General features: G+C 51.0%; 1 protein-coding gene across 2 annotated transcripts in view; it reads right to left on the bottom strand.

Annotated features, from left to right (window-relative positions):
* The window catches only part of TMEM61 (transmembrane protein 61), a 28,556-nt gene extending 11,471 nt beyond the window's left edge, over positions 1-17,085 (bottom strand). The window contains exons 1-3 of one of the 2 annotated variants that reach the window (XM_020976921.2): positions 16,891-17,085; positions 15,567-15,664; positions 8,728-9,107 (exon numbers count right to left, since the gene is read on the bottom strand). In XM_020976921.2, the coding sequence (XP_020832580.1) occupies positions 8,728-9,107; positions 15,567-15,569 (383 nt within the window). In that variant the 5' untranslated portion in view covers positions 15,570-15,664; positions 16,891-17,085. The remainder of the gene's footprint in view (positions 1-8,727; positions 9,108-15,566; positions 15,665-16,890) is intronic. The other variant, XM_020976920.2, reaches the window with a different exon arrangement.
* Positions 17,086-21,594: the final 4,509 nt, after the last annotated feature.

Below are 21,594 nucleotides of genomic sequence, written 5' to 3'. Positions count from 1 at the left end.
TTGTTCTTTTCTTCCTTTGGGGGCCAAGCGGAATCACAGAAGGAAGTGACCTTGATGGCTACCTACTCTGACCCATTCCTGAAAAGAATCCTTGCTATAACATCCCGGGAGAGCCAGGGTAAGTGGATAGAATGCTGAACTTGGAGTCAGGGAGACACAAATTCAAATCCGGCCTCAGATACTTATTTGGTGTGATCTTGGGCAAGTCACTTAAATGCTGTCTGCCTCAGTTTCCTCATCTGTAAAATGAGGATCATAAGACTGCCTACCTCCCAGGGTTGTCGTGAAGATAAAATAAGATATCTGTGACATGCTTTGCAAATTTCAAAGTGCTATATAAATGCTAGCCATCATCATTATCATCATCATCATTATTAATATTACTATTATTATTCGACAAGTAGTCATCCATCTGCTTAAAGAGAAACAGAAGAAATCCAACCCCCCATATGCTACTTGGAGACATCTAGCCTGTCCGTTACCGAGCCATGGTAAATCAGTCTTTATATGGCATGAACTCAAAGCCCTTTCCCATCCTCCTCCTGTGGGCTCAAGCCAGCTTAGTGACATCCTTCCTAAAGTTTGACCCTACACCGTACTGCACAGAGGGTCTGGCCAGGATAGAGCATGTGGGGATGGGTGAGCCCCTCCCTAGGTCTGGACATTCTACTTTCCTTGAGACAGCCCAAGATGGCAGAAGTCCTCCAGAAAGCCCTGTTTAGAGGTCTCCCCAGCTTCTCCAAAGCTATGACAGACCAGAGTACAAGACCAGGCAGGCTCTGCTATGCTGAAAAGGCCTCAGGTACGGTCCTAGCAACCATCTGGGTCTGCTTGCTGAGACCAACCTACCTAGGTACCAAGAGGCCCATCACCAGTCTGTTGGTGATTCATTCTTAGCCATGGCAATCCATGAAGATTCATTAGCTTTCTGACAGCCGCGTTGGATTGATTGTTCCTATGGAGCTGGCAGTCCACCAGAGCCGCCATATTGGAAGCTCAGCTACAGTCTAGTCACCCCCTTGCATCTTGTAATTGCAAAACTGACTTTTTGAACCCAAGTATAAAACTTTACATTTATCCCTAATGAACTTCATTTAATAATATTCAGCCCCATACTGTCCAGGCTGTCAAGAAACATTGAGCTCCTGACTGTCCCTAGTAGGCTGGCTCTCCTTCCCAGCTTTGTGCCATCTGCAAATTTCATTTCCTGCCATCCACTCCTTTGTTCAAGTCATTGATAAATGATCAATAAGGTAAGGGTAAGCATAGATTCCTAGCACACTGCACTTTCTCAGGGATTGTAAATCCGAATTGCCTTTGCTGCTGTAAAAGATGTGGGATTCTGTGACCCTAGGGCCCTCCTCAGAGTCCCTGCCCTTCTGGAGGCCCAGGCTGCCTAGGCCACAGCTCCCTTCTGGGCTCCTTCACACCTACCTACGTTGGCCTCATCCCACTCTGCCTGATGCTTCCACTGTGCCCTCTGCAAGCCCTTATTCTGTGGTTAACAAACTGCCCTTCCAAGCAGCTGGGTGGTGCATTGGATAGAGCACTGGCCCTGGAGTCAAGAGGATGAGTTCAAATCCGGCCTCAGACACATAACACTCTGTGTGACTCAGGGCAAGTCACTTAACTGCATTGCCTAGCCCCAAAACAAAACAAAACAAAAACAACTGCCCTTCAGAGCAGATTTGGCTCTCTCCTCTCTCAAGATGAATTTCTATCTATTTTGTATTTATTCATGTATGTATATGTTTTTTTGGCCAATAACATATAAGCTTCTTGAGGGCAGGCGGGTTTTGGCACCTAGCACAGTGCCTAGCAAGTAGTAGGAGCTGCCAACAAGCTAAAGGAAGCAGAATGAAATGTACAGTTTAACCTGAGTTTTTAAAATGAACACATCTTGATAAGACAGCTCTGGATTCCGCATCTTTCTTTCCAGTCCTGCTGGGCCGCTGAGTCACTGCGTGACCTTGCACAAGTGAGACCTCTCTGTGCCCTCGGCTTTGTCATCTACAAAATGGCAGAGTTGGCCTAGATCTGGCTTCTTAAGCTGGGGGTCCATGGACTTGTTTTGAAAAAGTAGTTTGACAGCTGTATTTCACCATAATTGGTTTCCTTTGTAATTCTGTGTGATCTCATTAAATGCATTTAAAGTCCGTAGGCTTGACCAGATTGCCAATGGGGTCTTCCATGTCACATGAATGTAAAAGAACTGTTGGCCCAAAATGATTTCCCACGTCTCATTCTACTCTGATACAGGAAAACAGATTTGGAGCTTGAGAAGACCTTCGAGGTCCTTGGGTCCAGTTCCCTCATTGGACACATAAAGAAACTGAGCCCACAGAGGCTGTGACTCATCCCCGCCCCCCCATAAGACTGCAAGCTCCTTGAGAGAACCACAGTGCCTGGCACATTCATTGTTGTTTTGATTTTGGGTGTGTCCGACTCTTGGTGACCCCATTTGGGGTTTTCTTGGCAAAGATACTGGAATGGTTTGCCATTTCCTTCTCCAGCTTATTTTATAGATGAGGAAACTAAGGCAAGCAGGGTTAAGTGACTTGGCTAGTGTCACACAGCTAGGAAGTGTGTGAGGCAAGAGCAGTCCTCCTGAGTCCAGACCTGGCAGTCTATTCACTGTGCTACCTAGCTGCCCCTCCTGGCACATAGTAGATACTTAATGTTTACTGACTTGCCCAGGGTCACACAGGTTAAGTATCTGAGATAGGGATTTGAACCCATGGCTGACCCTGGGCTTCCTCCGTCCTCATGAGGGACAGCCCCAGATCAGCTTGGTCTCCAGGCTTACCCATCAATTCTTCTTCCCCTGGAAGATGGTTTTTGGCTAACGTGCCAGGAGTCCCTCCCAAAGACCGCAAAGAGGACCTGGCCACTGGGTTCATTTGCCCCTCCATGCCCTTCTGTGAAGCAGCCTGGCACCAAAGCCGTCACTGACTTTGCTGGTTTGTATGCAGGGACCTGGTAAGAGGCCCAGGCCAGATGGCGAGAGAGAGCGCGAGAGAGAGAGCGCCAGAAGGGAAGTTAACTGTGAAGACACTGGTCTGGATCTTGGACCTGGAAGCAGGCGGAGCATTTCGGAGAACATTATAGACACCAGAACGTCTGAGCTGGGAGGGAGCTTAGAACAGAGAATGCCAGGCTGGGAGGGGCCTTGGGATATAGCACATCAGAGATAGGAAGGATTTTGGAACAAGCAAAGTCAGTCAGATTTCCCACAACTCTGCCTCACATGCTCAGTGTCCAGTCAAATTCGCTCTCATCCCAATACGTAAGATTCCCTCTCCCTTCTCTGGACCTTTGCACAGGCTGTCCCCCACACGTGGGACGCCCTCCCTCTTCACCGCTCGCTCCCTTCAAGGCTGAGCTCAAAAGCCTCTTCCTCCATGAGGCCTTCCCTGATCTTGGCCTCCCCATCCTCGCTCCCCGCAGAAGCACCGCACACAGTTTGCATTTACTTCTTTGTGTTGAGTTTTCTCTCAGTAGAATGGACTGTCTTGGAGGGTGGGGCTGTGCCGGTTTTATCTGTCTGACCCCAGTCCCTAGTCCACAGCAGGCTCTTAGGAAATGCTTGTGTAAGGAAACTGTTTCCTTCCCAGCTCAGGTCTGGAGCCACCTCCTCCAGGAAGCCTGCCCTGATTGAGCCAGCTCCTGCTCCTCCTCCTCCTGCCCAAATCACTTTGGCTTTCTCTTGACAATAGTTCTTTACGTACTGTAGTCTACACCACCAGCTCCTAGGGGCCAGGGGGTCTTCACACATCCAGTTTCTTGTCCATGGAACATGCTTGATAATGATTGCTTATTTCCCAAGTGATTGATACCTGAACTGGAGCGGCGGCCCAGGCCGCAGTCGGGGAGCGTCACTGAGCCTGGGGCTGGGGAGGGGGTGACTCGGGGCCCCTCCCTTTACCCCATTTAACCGTCTCCCTCCCCCTCAGTCACAGCCCACCTCGGGCAGGAAGGCTTTGACCAAGTGCTTGGGGCTGGGTGGAGATCAGGGAATCTCAGGTTTGCCAGGGACCAGACCTGGAGCTAAATCCCTTGGAATGCAGCCCGGCCCAGCGGGGAGCTGTATTATCTGACTAGGGTTGCTACAAGAGTTTTGGTTGCTTCTCTGTCTCTGTCTCTCTGTGTCTGACTGTCCTCTCCTCTGTTTCCTCTGGGTTTCTCCTCCCTCTGTCCCTCCTTTTCTCTCTCCTCTCCCCTCCCTTTTTCTTCTCTCTCTCTGTCTGTTTCTCTGTCTTTCTCTATGTCTCTCAGCCTCTCTCTCTCTGTCTCTCTCATTTAATGGGGGGGGGGGGTGGGGGGGAGAGGCTGAGCATAGGGAAGCCAAAGCAACAAAGAGAGATCTGTGGAAGGGAGTTCTTGAAAAGAATGGCAGCAAAGCCAGAAGGAGCGAGGGACAGGCCGGCAGCCCTGACAGCTAGACGCTGAATTTATTGTGTACGTAAAAAGAAGGTTCCATGATCCCTAGTCACATAGCATTGCTCACGTGCCTGCGACACTTTAAGTGTCACAAGGTGCTTTCTGCGTGTTTCATTTGATCTTCGCCTCGCGGTGAGGTCGGTGCTAGCTGCCTCTCCATTTTGCAGATGAGGAAACTGAGGCTCTGAGAGGAATGACCCGCCCAAGTTCCCACAGATAGCGTGTGCCTGAGAGGACTTCCTGCCTGGAAGTCTAGATTCCAGCTGTGACGCTGGGGTCCCCGAGCTGTAGCCGGCTGCCTTGAGGACAGGGACGCTTCTCAAGGGGCGCAGGGACCATTGGGCGAATGACTCTTTTAGCCTACCGACACCTTCTCAGAGCAGTCGGGTCAGCGAAAAAAGCATGAACCAGAGAGACAATGACTTCATGCCCCTAAAAACATTAGGTACCAAGTGTTCTTTATGGGAATATTTTTTTCAAGAAAGTGGCCTGTCTGGGGGGCAGCTAGGTGGCACAGCAGATAGAGCACTGGCCCTGGATTCAGGAGGATCTGAGTTCAAATCTGGCCGCAGACACATAATACTTACTAGCTGTGTGACCCTGGGCAAGTCACTTAACCCCATTGCCTAGCCAAGCCAAAAAAAAGAAAGAAAGAAAGAAAGTGGCCTGTCCACTGTAGGTGGGCATTTGCCTCTGTGGTTCAAGCCTTCGGCCTTTTTCAAGTTACTGGACTCTAAGCATTGTGGGAAGGGCTATATACCTCTAGAATAACAACAATAATAATAACAATCATAACACCTTAAGGATTGCAAAGCGCTTTACACATGCCATCTCATCTCATCCTCAAAATGACTCTGGGTGATGGGTGCTACAATTATCCCTACTTTACAGATGAGGACATTGAGGCAGATGAAGCTAAGTAATCTGCCCAGAGTTACCCATGTCTGGGATCTGTGGGACGTGACTGTCTGCTATCTTCTGTCCTCCCCAAATCTTCAGCATGGAGAAGGGAATACCCCAGGGGACTGTGAGTAAGCCGTCTTCAGATATCCAAAGGGGAGTGGGATGGCCCCCAAAGGAGCCAACTAGGACCAGGTCGTAGAAGTGGAAGTTTAGTGGGAGCCTAAGTGGCCGGTCTGTCTTGGGAGGTGGTGAGTGAGCGCCTTGGGGCACCTTGTAGGAGGAGGTGGGGAGGGAGCTGAATGTAAGGGAGGGACTGGAATGGATGCCCTCCAAGGGTCTTCCTGTGGGGCTAACATGATTCCCTTCTCTTTTTAAACATCTGGGTTTTTAAAATAACTTTTTTATTTATATCATCTTCATTCCCAGATATGTCCTCTCACCCTCCACCCACCTCCACCTTTCAGCCCTTGTAACTAAGACAAGCAGAGGGGAAAGTCGTTCAATAAAATGAATCAATCTGTCAGCTGTCCCCTTGCCCCCTCTGCAGCTCACTCCCCTCCCTGGCCTCAGTTTCCTTCTCTGTAGAATGGCCACTAAGGGTCCTTCCCGCTCCAACATTCATTCAATGACTCATTCCTATTCATTTATAAAGCGTACATGGCCCTCTGGGGAGGACAAAATAGCAAATATAGCTTCTTCATCTCCCCCTCCGCCATTTCCCCCCTTTTTCCCCTCTGTTCATCTTTTGACTATCAAGGCTGCTGACGAGCCCAGATTAAGAGTCTAGTGTAGGCTCTGCCGCCCCTCTTGGGGCTCAGTGCCCATTTAAGGGGTGTCTTGAGCTTTCTGGGGCTCAGCTGCTGCCTCTGGAAAATGAGGGGGTTGAATCAGATGATTTCTAAGGGCCCTGCCCACCTGGAAGCCTCGCCTCCCATCCTGCCTCCCAGCTCAGCCAGGCCAGTGACGGCTCTAAGAGCTTAGGGAAACTCAAAGGGCTTCAGTGACCATGCGGACACTCTGACCTCTGAGGCTCCTTCCCTCACTAAATCTAGGACCCTAGAAAGTTGGGATTGTGCACTGAGAACCCAGGCTTGGAGGTCCTGGAATCAGAGAAGGTCGAAGCTTAGATTCTACCTAGACTGACCACCTCCTCTATAGGTGAGGAAACTCCTCAGAGAGGAGAAAGGACTCCCTCCACCCCCAAAACACATAGTAGGACCAGGACTGGAACATTCTCAGGGCCCTCCCAGCACAGTCATTTTCTGTTCTAAGGCTCTCCACTGTTCTGACATTCTCTTTTCTCTGGTCTAAGATCTCTCCCAGCTCCAAATATGTTCTAAGATCCCTCCTAGTCCTGGCATTCTGTGCTCTAAGGACCCTCCCAGTCCCGGCATTCTGTGCTCTAAGATCCTTCCCAGTCCTGGCATTCTGTGTTCTAAGGACCCTCCTAGTCCCAGCATTCTGCGCTCTAAGGACCCTCCCGATCCTGGCAATCTGTGCTCTAAGGACCCTCCCGGTCCTGGCATTCTGTGCTCTAAGATCCCTCCCGGTCCCGGCATTCTGTGCTCTAAGATCCCTCCCGGTCCCGGCATTCTGTGTTCTAAGGACCCTCCCGGTCCTGGAATTCTGTGCTCTAAGGACCCTCCCGATCCTGGCAATCTGTGCTCTAAGGACCCTCCCGGTCCTGGCATTCTGTGCTCTAAGGTTCCTCCTGGTCCTGGCATTCTGTGCTTCAAGGATCTTCTGGCCTCCGGCATTCTGTGGTCAGTCCTCTAACATTCTAGATTTTCCCTGTAACATTCTAATGCTTTAAACCAATGTCAGCCTATCCCAGGCCCCTGAGGTTGCCCACTGAATGACCACTGAGTAAGGATACTCTGAATCGCCTTCAGAGGCCACCAAGAGCTGAAGGTGATTGTGTCCCTGCCTGGAAACGGCTGTGACCTGGAGCTCTGTTGGGTAAATACAGGACTATGTACACGGACAACAGTTCTCTCTCCCTTTGACCTGCAAGTAAGCAGGAAGCCATGGTCCAAACTGGCCAGCTGGGTCCTGGAATTGTCTGCTGGCCCAGCATGGCCTTTGTAGTCATGAAGTTATTTGGGTTGTGTCTGACTTTGTCAGCCCATTTGGGGTTTTCTTGGCAAAGACACTGCAGTGGTTGGCCATTTCTTTCTCAAGTCATTTTACAGATGGGGAAACTGAGGGAAACACAGGGGAGAAGGGGCAGAGACAAGGGGGGAAGGAGGCTGCAAAGGCGGCCCAGTCTCTGCACCTTTTGGCTCCTCTTGGGCTTGGGCTCTGAACAAGATGAGAGCCAGGAAGCCCAAGAACATGGGGCCACTGGTCCCATGCTACCTAGATCTTGTGGCATCGGGCCCCTGCGGCCCCAGCACCGCTCTCTAGTTAGAGGCAGCTTTACCCTGGCCTTCTTGTCTGTGAAACAACAGCAGACGGGTTAGATAATCGCCAAAGTCCCTTCTATGGCCGGGACCTTGCCAGGGGCTCTGGACTGAAGCGCCGTCCTTATAACAGAGAAATCCCTGTGGCCAGAATCGTGGGATCAGATATTTAGATCTGGAAGGGACTTCAAAGGCCGTCCAGTACATTTTAAAGATGAAGAAACGATGGCCCAACGCTGCAGAGCGACCCTGCCTAACTATGCCTTCTTGGGCCTCTTGGCCAGCTCATCCTCCGTATCAAGCTTTCTAATTAGATCTAGATTCAAATACTGGCCCCGTTGTTCACTGACCAAGTGTCCTTTAAAAAAATCACTTCCTAGCCCTATGCCTCAGTTTCCTTCCCTGTAACATGGGGATGATCATACAAAAGCAGGATGGAGCAGAGGACAGAAAGTGTGCCTTTGCAGTAAAGACCTGTCTCATACTCGCTGTGGGACCCTGGGTTAGTCACTTAATCTGCTGGTGCTTCAGATCTTCATTAGAAATGAGCATTTTCACACCTGGAATTCCTTTCACTGATGAAATTGTGGGTCCAAACTAAAACAATGAGGGTCCATGTGTTAAATAATGGATATTTACATAGCACTTCAAAGTTTGCAAAGGGCTTTAGATCCATCATCTCACAACAACTCGAGGAGGTGGGGGCTAGAGGTATGATCACCCCCATTTTACAGACAGCAAAACTGAGGCCCATAGCACTGACAAGGCTTGTCCGGAGTAACATAGTAAGGGAGTGTCAGAAAATGAGAAACCAGGTCTCCCCGATTCCAATCCAGCCCTCTGTCCACCACGCCATCCTGCCGTGCTGAGTGCTTCCCTCCTCGATCCCACTCCTGGCTTCCCCAGAGAAATGTGCTCCCCCCCCCCCGCCCCGCCTGAGCTAGGGTCCAACTAGTCACCAGGCCCACCCCGTGCAACTGACCTGTAGCTCCACTTCTGGACAGGCTCAGCTGTGAAGTAGCTCAGGTCCCTGGGGAGACGGCTGTGGTAGTATCGAGGGGCTGCCCGGACATTGGCCTTGGCTGACCAGAGCAGGCCCCAGAGAAGGAGCATCCCCCCGACGCCGCAGCAGAAGAAGCTGACCGACCTCAGCAGGGCGCTGGGGGGTGCAGTCGTGGGGGCCGCGGTGCCAGCCAGGGGGGCTGCCTTCCCAGGGAGAGAAGCTTTCATCCCGGGGTTCAGAGAGGGCTCCATGTCCCCATCACTCCACCAGGCAAAGCAGAGTGTCCCGGTGACCAGGACCACTGCCCCAGTGATGGTCACTCCGTAACGGAAAGATGAGGCCACCCTTCGGTCACAGGTCTGAACACAGAGAAACAGAGAGAAGACAGGCAATGTGAAGGACAATCTGGAAGGGTGGCGGGGGCCCATGGAACCGGATGAGACCTCAGGGACTATGGAGTCTAACATCCCCATTTTACAGATGAGGAAAACTGAGGTCTGGGGACATGAAGTGATTCACACAAGGTCACACACGTGGAGGCAAGATTACACACTGGCTCCAGGGCCAATAAAAGACATGACTGGACCGCTGGAAATCAATCCCTCATTCACCTCTTTCTATAGGCCATTGGGCAAGACATCCCGCCCTCTCTTTGAGAACGCACACACGAATTGTGAAGACAGAATGCATGAGAAGCCACCCAGAAGAGTATAAAGCGTGACTGTAAACGTGCAGAAAGAAGAGAATAAATCGGAGGGGGAGGGGAGGATAATGGCCTCGCGGCTCCCCAGGGGTGCCCAGGAGGCCCTGAAGGCTTTCTTTAGTGAGGCACCGAGATGGCCCAGGACCTCAGGGCCTCCGCTTCCTGCAGAGAGCCTCATCACCAGCCCTTGAGCTCATCCTGAATTGTCATTCCTATTGGCACCAGCTTCCGTTGGAAGGGAGTGAAGTGGGTGTCCCAGAATCCCTGAGGAGCCTCCTGGCTGCTCTGGACCAGGACGAGATCATCCCCCCCCCATTTTACCAAGGAAGAAACTGATGCTCCAAGAGCAGCAGGATTCAAATCCAGAACCCTCCTGACTCCAAATTTAGTCCTCTTTCCACTTTATCACACTGCCTGTCATGGTAGAGTGGACGCTCCCTGAGGGCAGGGAGTGCTCCGTTTTTGTCTTTGCATCCACAGAGCCTGGCACATAGTAAGTGCTTAATAAATGCTGATTCATTGATGGAAGAGCAGTTGAATCAAGACGAAATATGAGAAAAGCGTAATAGTGTTGTCGAAAATAACTACAGCTGGTGTTGACTGACACAGGTCGCTAGGGGGAGCCATAGTGCACAGAGCGCCAGGCCCGGAGTCAGGGCGACTCATCTTCCAGAGTTCAAATCCAACCTCAGACACTTACTGGCTGAGTGACCCTGAACAAGTCACCTACCCCTGTTTGCCTCCGTTTCCCCATCTGTAAAATGAGCTGGAAAAGGAAATGGCAAACCACTCCCCAAAACCTCCATGAAAAGTTGGACATGACCGAAAAATGACTGAACTGACACATAGTAGATGCTTAATAAATGTTCATCGATCGTAAATCTATGCTATCTCCTTTGATCACCAAGAGAGGTAGCCTTAGTTCAGTGAAAAGAGTCTGGGGACCTGGGTTCTAATCTCAGTCCAAGGTAATGCAGTAGTAGAACAAGCCTCATCCCACCTTGGGACCTCATTTCTTCCATCTGTACAATGGGGTGAGGTGATCTCCAAGGTTGCTTCTACCTCTAAATCCTAACTTTTGTCTGACGACTTTGCTTGGCCCAAGAGGTCCCCCATTCCCGGGACCACCCTCCTTTTCGCCAAGTTTATCTTCAGCATTAGCATCTTCTCCCCTCCCAGCTTCCACAGACCTCATATAGGGGAGCAGCTTATCTAGAGAATAGACATTTAATAAATGTTTGTTCCCATGGCTTCTTAACCTTGCTGGTGTCCCGGGCCCCTGTGACCATAGTCTGAGGAAGCCTAGTGATCCTTGCTTGGAACAGTGGTTTTATGTAATTGAAGGAAATGCTAAATTTCAGTTAGAGTTTAGCAAGAAAAAAAAAAGTGTGCTTTTTTTTTTCCCCAACCAAATTCAAGGACCCAGATTCCCAGGCCTCCCTGACCTCAACAGTATAGACTGTTCGTGTGGCCAGTATCCAGCTGTAGACTTGGATCTCAGGTTAAGAATCCCAATCCCATCCAAACTCCTTCTTTTACAGATGAGAAAAACTGAGGCCCAGAAAGGTTTAGGAACTTGCTTAAGCATGGAAGAAGCAGAACCTCCTGACCCCACACAGGCATCTCTGAAGGCCTGCTTTGCTTGTGACTGGGAGATGCTGCCACTCAGATTTCTCCCAGCTCTGCCTGTCCCTGCGTCCCTCACTGCTTTGGGACTCAGTTTCCCTTACTTGGCCAGGGACTCACCTTCATTCTCTAGCACTGCCCCCCTCCCCAGTAAGTTTTCAAGTCGGGAGAAACCTCCAAGATGTAAGGCACAACAAGAAAGCCCCCTCCTTGCAGGGCCCAAAAGAAGATAAAACAAAATCTAACTTTCTACTTGTAGGCCCTGAGGTTATTGGGGCCTGCCATGGGTGAGGGGATTGGCTCCCGGCTTCTTCCTCAGATTACCCCTTGTTTCTTTGCTTGAGAGAATCTCTCAGCCAAGCTGAGGACAGAAAGCCTCCCTGCCAAGCCCCAAGACCCCAAATGTCCCAGCTTCCAGGCCTGGAATGCAATGAAAATCTGGGGCAGAGGGCAGAGCCCCACCCGATTTGCCCAGACCACACTCCCCACTTCTAAGAGAGCAGGCTGAAAAGCCCAGATCCCAGAATGCTGCCTGGCTGGGCCAGAGTCCCTGGGGGAGACTTTGGGGCTTCAGGAATGCCTTTTAACAAAGTCCAAGAGGGGAAAAGTGATTAAGAGTCAGCTAATGCCCTGGCACGGGTGAGTCACGGGCAGCTCTTTGCCACATCCTTTCCTCAGAATATGGCATTGTCCTGAGAGTGATGGAGAAAGTCCCTCCACAGTCCCGGACCTGAACACAATGTGTGGACGTGCCTGGGGGAGGAAGGGCAACCCAGCCTGGAACACTGGGCATGCTGGGCCTCAGGATAGAGGGCACCTCGTCCCAACCTGGCTTCTTCCAGTACAGGAATCGGGACCTCTCCAAGTCCACCCAGGTAAAGAGCAGACCCGAGATCCAAAGGCCAGCACTGCGATTGCTCCTGACTGCCCTTCCCACTGTCTACACTGCCCCTGGGCTCAGCCAATCAGGAGCTCCCTCAGCACTGGACATAGAACCAGAGCTTGGTGAGAAATATTCTTATTTCCTAGAGATAAGATAGACAAGTGATGAACAGACCAGACTTCTAGGATGCCAGAGCTGGGAGGAATCTTAGAACACAGGCGAGAGCTGGTGAGAACCCTAGACCAAAGAGTGCTAGAGCTGGGAGGAACCTTAGAACACAGAAGGTGAGAGCTGGTGAGAACCCCGGACCAAAGAGTGCTATCAAACCCTGATCCTCTCCTGCTGCCTTTGTACCAAGCCCTTCTGCTACCTGGTGAGAATGGGCTGTCATGGGGGATGGCGAGCTCCTCTCTGGCCAAGTGTGCCAGGAACGTTCTAAGGGCCTCCCATCCTGGGGCAGCAGAAAGGGCAGGCTGGCCTAGGGGATCTCAGCCAGGGCTCCTGCCTGACTTTGAGACCACGATTCCATGACCAGGGCACCACTGACCTTGTTCTAATCCAAAGCCATTACCCTCAGGGAAATTAACTTATTCCCATCCATCACCAAGACTTCATCAGGCACTGGGGAAACAGGTCTGGCCTCGGAACCAGAAGACCTGGTTTCGGTTCTCTGCTCCGTGACCTAGGGAGAGTTGGTACATTCTCTGAGCTAGTTTCCTGCTCTGTAAAATGGGAATAATAGCTTTTTTACCCCTGACCTTCCTGGGTTTTTGTGAGAAGCCTATGGGGCCATATACAATAAGGGGTCTATTAATAGCACAATATAGGTGTGAGCTGTGCTTAGCATCATCATCATCATGCAGAAGAAGGAGAAGATAGGGTTCCTGCCCTTTCAGAGCAACCCCTCTAACTGGGAAGAGGTCTGTTCCACAGGAAACAATCAAAAATGCTGGGACAGGAAGACAGGTCTTCCAGGACATCTGGAGGAGGCCTCAGGACAATCTCATCCAACCTCTTCATTTTACAGAGAAGGAAACTGAAGCCCAGGTGGGTGCCATAACTTCTCCAAGGTCACCAAGGAGGGGTAACCTGGGATGCAAAGCCATGACCTCTGACTCCTGGCCTTTTCAGTGGAGGGCACTGCCTGGGTGGGAGGCCCACACCTCCACCCACTGAGGAAGGGGAGAGAAAGGCAGCTGAACAGATGGGCCTGTCCAGCCATCAGGACAGTGGGGGAGAGAATCTGAGCTTAGAGGGACGTGTTTATGGGACAGCAAGGAGGTCAGTGTGGCTGGGTTGGAAGGCGTGGGGAGGGAGCAAAGCTAGAGAAGATGGGGAAAGTAGGAAGGCCTTACATGCCAACCAGGAGAGGGTTGATGTTTGATCTTGGAAGTGATTAGGGAACACCTGGAGTTTGACTGATTGAGAGGGGGCGGGGAGAGAGCGCGTGTGCTGGGAGTGACAGGAAACACGCCTCACCCCTGCCTTGGGAAGATCACTGTCAGCTGCACGGAGGATGACTGGAGTGAGGAGGGACCTGAGGGAAGGAGGGACCTGAGGGAAGGAGGGAGGGAGGAAGGCACAAAGGCAGTCCAGGTGAGAGGTGATGAGGGCTTGGCCTGGGGTGGTAGCTGGGTCAGTGGGGAGGAGGGGACATGGAGGAGAAGTGTTGCAAAGGTAGCCAAGCCGAAAGAGTCCGGGGGCCACCCACAGTTATAATGCAGCTGTGCCCTTGGTGAAGGTCCAGCCAAGGATATTGAGAAGGAGCGGTCAGGTGGGTAGGAGAAGAACCAAGAGAGAACATGGTGGAGAAGACCTAGAGAGATGAAGAAGGGGGTGATCAACAGCGCCCCAGGCTGCAGAGGTCGGGAAGGGGGGAGCATGAAGAAAAGGCCATTGGATCTGGCAACCAAGAGATCAGGGGTCACTTGGCAGACAGCGATTTGGGGGGAAATGACGAGGTCAGAAACCAGACTTCAAATGAGAGGTGGGAAAGTGGGGGGCCTCTTGACTCCTGGTTTCACAGTCCAACGCTCTCTCCCCTCCCCGACACCTTTTGGTTGAGACTCTCACTCCTATGGCGTTGGCAGCAGGTGAGGCTAGTGAGATCAGAGTGGGCAGCGTACCTAGGGTAAGGTCACCAGGCCTCTGCCCCACCACCTTTCTCCACCGTCATCCTCGTGATTCTCTTTTCTCACCTGCCCCCCTCCCCAGGGTCTTCACACCCTGCCATCTCTCCCCCCCAAGCTTTCACCCCAACTCCAGGTAGGACTCTGGGGCATGGGTTATCTCCACCCCAACCCAATGCCTTCCCCTCCCCACTTAACCCCCCCAAAAAAAACCCCCAGACTCCCCTTTGTCCCAGGTAAGAGGATTCCTAAGGACAGTTCTGCATGGGGATTGGCTGCTCTTCTGGGGATTATAAACAGGCAAATTTTCCCCTCTCTGCCCTTTCCCATCAGCCCCGGGTCCACCAGAAATCCAGCTTGGACTGGAGGAGCTGAGGATGGCTGTGGGGTGGGGGTGGGGGTGGGGGTGGGGAGGACTGTTCTGTTCAGTTGTCACCTTGAGAAGAAAGTAAAGGAAGCTTTGAAGCAGAAACTAGCAAACAGGGAAACTTTGTTACTATCTGATTTAATTACATTCACATTTATATTACCAAAACTATGTAATGGAAGTGCCTGCCTCATATCATAAATAGTCCTTCCTCTGGTCTCCTTTGCATGTTTTGATGTTTGTGGTAAGAGTCGTTAAGATAAGTATACAACATAGAAATCCATTTTTTAAAAAAAGAAATGGAATATGAATCTCTCTCCCCAGCTAGCCCAAATTCCTGGACGGCAGAAAAGAGCCCCAGCTCTGGATTCAGAGGACATGGGTTCTAATTCTACTACTCGGGTAAATCCCTGACTCTCTGGGCTGAAGGGCCTTGGCCAAGTCATTGAATTTCCCTGGACCTCAGCATCCTCCTCTGAAAAGGAGGGGGCTGGACTGAATGGCCTTTTGGCTCTCGAGTGAGCGACCGGTGGTCACACACAGCTTCCTTCTTGGCGATAACTTACCCTTCTTTACTTTGCTGAGGCTGATGAAGTTCTGTCCTCACAATGCCCCTGGGATGCAGGCAAGGTGAGGATCCTTATTGTCATTTGACATATAGAGGAAACTGAGGCCAGTGACTCAGGCACTAACTCTAGTGCTGGAAGAGACCTCAGAGGCCAGCTGCCTCATTTTGCATGCGAAGAAACTGAGGCCCAGAGAAATTCACCAACTTGCCCAGGGTCACACAGTTAGTGTCTGAGGTGGGATTTGAACCCAGGCCTGTGAGCATTCTGCCATGCTGTCCCTCACCTCTGATCTATAGTTCTATAAAACTGTCAGTGTTTCTGGATTCAGAGGGCCACTATTCCCTATAGCAGGCTCCCCGGGATACAATTAATCAAGCCTGAGGACAAATCACCTCCAGAGTCCCAGTTCCAAGCCTTACTGTTATCTCCATCCTTGTCTCTGCCCCCTTACCTAAGCCATGCTGGTTTTAAACCCAAGAGAGATAGGGTTGCAGGAAGGATTCAAGAGCATAGGGGAATTTATACTTATCAAGGGACCAACCATGGCTAGTCCAGGAAGGCTGTGCTGGGGCAGGAGTTCAAAGAAGCCTTCTTCCTGGGCTGGGAGCAGGACCACAATCACGTCTCCATCAGAGGCACCTGAAGAGGAGAAAGAAGTTCAGGATGGACCAGATGCCTGTAACAGGAACCAAGTGTTTGGGGGCTGTCTGTATTCCAGGACTGCCTGGTTCCCACCGTTCATCATCCATCCCATCTACCCCCAGAGGAGAAGCCAGGTCCCCGGGAGTCCTCCACCCTAGCTCTAAAGCGGGCTTTTGGATGGCGTGTGGCCCATGACAGCCTCCACTTTCTCCCAGCTTCCCTTCTCCAGCTCACACACTCAAATGGTCATGGTTGGGACACAACAGGTCAACACTGAGAAGAATATTAGAACAGAGGGTGAAAGCTGGAAGCTACAATAGAATCCAGAACTCCAGAGTTGGGAAATACTTTAGAATACAGAGCATCACAGCTGGGAGGAAATTTTGAACATGAAGGTTACAAAGCAGGTCACAGATTACCGAAGTTGATCACAGAATGTCAGAACTGAGGGAGATGCTAGTCACAGGGACACAGATTTAGGTCTGGAAGAACCCTCAGACTTGGAATTTGAACCCAGGACTTCTGACTCGGGAGCCAGTACGCTTCCCATTGTAAGAGCCATTGAGGGGAGAGGAAGGAAGGAGTCTTAGAATGCAGAGGGAAGAGGGGCTTGGGATATAGAGAGTCAGGGAGGTGTCTTAGAACCTGGAGAGTCAGCTGTGGGAAGGAAGGAGCTTTTGGAACCTAGAGAGTCAGAGCTGGGGGTGGGGAGAGAATAGAGGGGAAGGAGAGTCACAGAACCGAGGGTCCAAGGGGGCGGTGTATTAGAACACGGATGAGGAGGACCTAAAACTGGGAGGAACCTTAATGACCAGTAGTCCAACCCATCTCTGTGGCGTACATCTCTTCTCTGCCCTACCTTCGCCCCATTTTACAGAAGAGGAAACAGAGGCACGAAGGGGAGGCTGCTGGCCCCTCTCTCCCAGCGGACACAGAACAGAGGGGGAGGCTCGAGAGCGAGCGCGAGATCCTGGGCCAACCAGCCAGAGGCAGGCTCGGCGCCCGGAGTTGAGAGGCGGAGGTGGGGGTCCCCGGGGCGCTGCCCAGCCCAACCCAGGCCCGCTCAAGCTGCAGCTGCTACTGCAGATGACCAAGAACAGCCAGCAGGATTCCTGGCCGAGACGCGCCAGTCCTGTCCAGGGTCTCCAGGGCTCCGCTCGGGCCACCAAGCCGCCACCCTGCTGAGCCTGTGGCCCCCCCCCCACCCCAGCGGACCTACTGACCTCTCGGAGCCTGGATCCAAGTCCGTCTGTCCGTCCAGCCGTCTGTGGGTGGGTGGCTCCCTGAGCCCCCGGGCTCGGAGGCAGTCTGTCCACCCGTCTCTTCCTCCGCCTGAGTGTCCGAGGTCTGCGGGAGCTCCCTGAGGGCGGAGTGGGGCGGGGCAGGGGCCGGGGCCAGGGCCGAACCAGCTTCTTAAAGGAGCAACCAGGGCTGACCCGAGCCCTGAGAGCGGCTGGGGCGGGGCAGGGGCCCAGGGCATGATTCACCGCCCCACCCCTTCTTCCCCCCACGCCCACCCCACGCACGCACACATGCACACACACGCACCCACACACGCACCCCAGCCTGGGGCATGTGCCTAGTGATAGCCCTGAGCCCTCCCCGAAGCTGGTCTGGAGAGCCCAGTCAGCTCATTCGCCTTCGGGCCTGGGGGCGTCCTCCCACTCCCCTCCATCCGCCAAGGCCACCGCGGCCGAAAACTACCTCATGGGCTCCGTGGGATCCAAGAATTCTTTCCACTTTCCTCCATCCCGCCCCAGGTCCCAGAGTCGGGAGGAGCGGACCTCCCGGGAGATCACCCATTTCACCCACCACTGGCCCGGTCCGATCCAAGACAAGCCTTATTTATTAATTCATGTCAGTCGACAAGCACTCAGTGCTAAGTTCTTGTGCTAGGCCCTGGGCATCACAGGTGCTAAAGTGAGGCAAGTGGAGGGAGATGCAGCTCCGGAAGTCCCTTGTCAGGTACTGTGCCTCAGTTTCTTCACCTGTAATATAGGAATCGTGGGGAAGGGACTAAATATCGCGCGCCTCTCACGTGCCGGACACTGTATATTATTTCCTGCAATCCTCACAACACCCTGGCGCGATAGGCACTATTATTAGCTGAGGGGAGCAGAGGTGAAGTGATCTGCCCAGAGTCACCCAGCTGTAGTGTCTGAGGGCGAATTGGGACTCAGGGTTTCCTGACTCCAGGCCTAGTGCTCCATCCCTTGAGTCACCACCTGGCTCTGACTTCGAGCATTGATCGCTCCCATTTCCGTGGCACCTTACCGAGCATTTATCCCCAAGAACCTGCTCCTCTCCACACCTTGGCATTTCCAGCTCCCTTCTGGGCTGGCACCTGACTCCTTCGAGAGGGGGGCTGGCCCTGATCCCTCCGGTGGCTGATGCCCACCTTGCCCTGTCAGATAAGACTCTAAATTTGTTTTGTATTTGTTTCTCTGCATACATAATGACTTCTCCCGATGCCTCCCACCTTCCACCCGGAGAACCTAAGCTCCTTTCCGGCAGGGAGTACTTCCTCTTTTGTCTTCAGATACCCAGTGGCACCTAGGAGGTGCTTAATCGATGCTGTGGGTGGAAGTATTCTCTCCATTTTACAGATGAGGAAATTGAGGATAAGATAAAGTATTTGGTGTTGAGGAAATGGGAGCTGATAGTAATGATCACAGGCTTGGGAGCTCAGAATGTAAACCATCAGATTCCCTGAAGATCATCCAGCCCAACTTTATTTTACAGATGAGGAAACTGAGATCCAGAGAAGGGAAGTAGCTCTACAGGTCACACAGCTCTGCACTTCGGCCCTCTGATTGCTCGCTCACGGTTTGCCCCCTGTACCACACTGCCTGGATGACCTCAGTGACTGGCCTTCAAGTCATAAGCAGGGGAATGTTTGGCTTTTCTTCTGGATTGAGACCCCTGATTCCAGGCATGGGCATCACTGGGGCAAACCTCTCCCCAGCCTTGGTTTTTCCTTCCTTCAAATGGGACTACAAAGGACATTTTAACAGGAGAATTAGCCAGATGGGTTCCTAGTTTTCTAAGAAATGCAGGTGGATGTGGGAAGCAGAGTATTACTAAAGGGTAGGCTTGGGGGGCTCACTTCCTCCAGGATAAGCTCGTGGAGATTGCTTCTGCTGGGATACTCCACACCTCCTCAGCACCCTCAGCAGTCTGGAACATCATGCTGGCTCCCCCACCTCCCCTTGCCCCTGCCCTTCAGTTTTCTTCTGCATAGTGTCTCCCGAGCCTTTAGATTAGAAGCTCCTGGAGGGCAGGGACTGTCTTTTTCTTATTTGTATTCCCAGCAGTGCCTGGCACATACTAGGTGCTTAATAAATGTTTATTGACTATTGTTGGAGAGGGTAGTTCACATGCCTTTGAGCTGCCGGCTGTCCTAGCTCCTTAGACTGCCCAGAGCCCACGGTCACGGAGGCCAGAGGGGCAATTGTCTCTGGGTGCCCCTGCCTTAGGTAAGAGAAATATTTCAGCTTGCTTCTCTACCTTACTCTGTTCTGAGATAAGGAGGAGATACTGACAGGCATCAAAGGGATGGGAATCACACTGGATTGAGAGTGAGTTTGAGGCCCTGGGTTCAAATTTTACCTCTTTTACTTTCTATGTGGGTGACCCTGGGCAAATCACTTAAATTCTCTGCCCTTAAGTTTCCTCTTCTGTAGAAATGAGGGCATGCCTTCCAGCTCTCAATTTATGATCTTAGGTCACGTAACCTCCCTGGGCCTCAGTTTCCCCATCTGTAAAATGAGGGGCCCACGGCTTCTGAGAATCCTTTCAGCTCCAGGTCTGTGATCCTCCCATCACAGGTCTTCATAGGTGTGAGCACAGGGCTCTGGGAGGATGACACAAAGCCTGGGAACAGCAACTTTCTCCAGGCTAACCGTGGACAAGACTCAGTGCTTGGCACTATGCCTGACACACAGTAGGGGTTTAATAAATGCTCGTTGATTTGATTAGCTCATCAGCTTAATGAAGCTTTGAGAGCCCTTCTCCTGGCAGCCCCCTTCTCCTTCAAGGTAGGAAGACTGGGCCTATCTAGGACAAGCCGCCCAGTCTCCTAACCTGCCATAGGACCTAGCAATAGCATCAGTAACTAGCATTTAGACACCGTAACGCCGGAGTAGGTCTGACAGCTAATCCTCATTTTACAGATGAAGAAACTGAGGCTCAGGAGGTTAGATCACTCATCCAGGATCACACCGTGACTAGCTGAGGTGGGATTCCAATGTGGTTTTCCCATGATATCTATAATGACAGCAGCTAGGGGTCACCATAGACAGACCAGGCCAGCCTCAGACACTTCCTAGCGCTGTGACCCTGGGCAAGTCACTTTGCCTTATTTGCCTCAGTTTCCTTATCTGTAAAATGAGCTGGAGAAGGAAATGGAAAACCGCTCCAGTAGCTCTGCCAAGAAAACCCCAAATGGGGTTACAAAGAGTAAAAATGACCAAAAAATGATTGAACATCTATCACAACAAACTGCCTCAGCAAATGTGAGCTCACTTTCCCCCTTCTGTAAAACAAGGGGATTATACTAACTGATCTCCAAGGGATCTTTAGGCGGGAGGCATGCAGAGATCAATAAGAACTTGAAATTGAGCAGGGCAGGTAAGACTAGATACAAAAAAACTTCAGTCTAAGTAGAATGTGATCACGGTCTCTAAGACCAAGAACACAGGCATGTCATAGACTGGTGGTGGTGGTGGCGGGGCACATGGCTGCTCCTAGTTGAAGGCTGAGCAGGGATGCCTTCAGGTACCATGGTGGACCACTGGGCAATACCGCTCTGCCCTCTGGCCCTCTGACTGGTTAATGTCATCTGCCTAGTTGCTGCTCCAAGAAAGGAACCCCAGGTCTTCCTATCTGTCTTTCAGTGAAACCTCTTAGAAGTGAAGGTTCCTTGAATTTTAAGTGTGTACTCCTTGAGAACAGGGACTCTTTTACTTTTTGTATCCCTAGCACTTAGCACAAAACTTTGCACATGGCAAGCTCTTAATAAATGCTTTACCATTCTAATCCACTGGAATGCAAAGGAGAGGGAGGAAATTTGGTTTTGAGGAAGGGATGGAAGGCTTGAGAAGACTTCATGGAGGAGATGACATGGAGTTGGGCCTTGAAAGTTGGTAGGATTTCTTTTTTTTTTAACATTTAAAAAAACTTTAAATAAATTTTATTCAAATAAATAATTTAATTTAAATAATTATTTAATTTAATTAACTTAATTGTAATTTAAACTCCAAATAAAATGAGGAAATTCATATGGGTACCAGAACAGGAAAAAACACATTAAAAAGTACATGAAACCACAAGGTTCTATTATCTAATGCTAGCTTTTCTTTTTTAAGTCTATGATGAATCTAACATGTAACTTTCAAAGCTATCCTGCTTGTGTTTCCTTCTGAAATTTCTTCTGTTCTCTTCTGTGTCGTTTTTTAAAATGCTTCAACAACCATCTTTTCCTTCTTTTATTTTTTTTCTCCTGTTCTGGGGCACCCCTGTCCCTACCACTCCCTTCCATTCTCCCTCTCACTCTTCCCCACTGAAAAAACCCTTACCACAAATATGCAGAGTCAAGCAATACAAATTGGCCTGGTCCAAAGGTGTCCTATTCTGCATCTTGAACCCATCACTTCTGCTTCAGGAAATGTGGGTATTGCCATCATCATCCTGTCGTCACACCATCCTCTGGCTGGTCATTGCACTGATCAGAATTCTTAAGGTTTTCAAAATCATTTATCTCTACAAAGTTATTATTTGTAATTGTTCTCCTGGTTCTTCTCATTTCACTTTGCATCAGTTTATACAGGTCTTCCCAAGTTTCTCTGAAACCATCACCTTTATCATTTCTTACAGAAAAATAATATTCCATCACCTTCATATACTATAATCTGCTTAATTATTCTCTA

The sequence above is a fragment of the Phascolarctos cinereus genome, unplaced genomic scaffold (assembly GCF_003287225.1).
Source record: "Phascolarctos cinereus isolate Bilbo 61053 unplaced genomic scaffold, phaCin_HiC Scaffold_5;HRSCAF=322, whole genome shotgun sequence".
Lineage (NCBI taxonomy): Eukaryota > Metazoa > Chordata > Mammalia > Diprotodontia > Phascolarctidae > Phascolarctos > Phascolarctos cinereus.
This window is presented reverse-complemented; position numbering and strand designations above follow the sequence as displayed.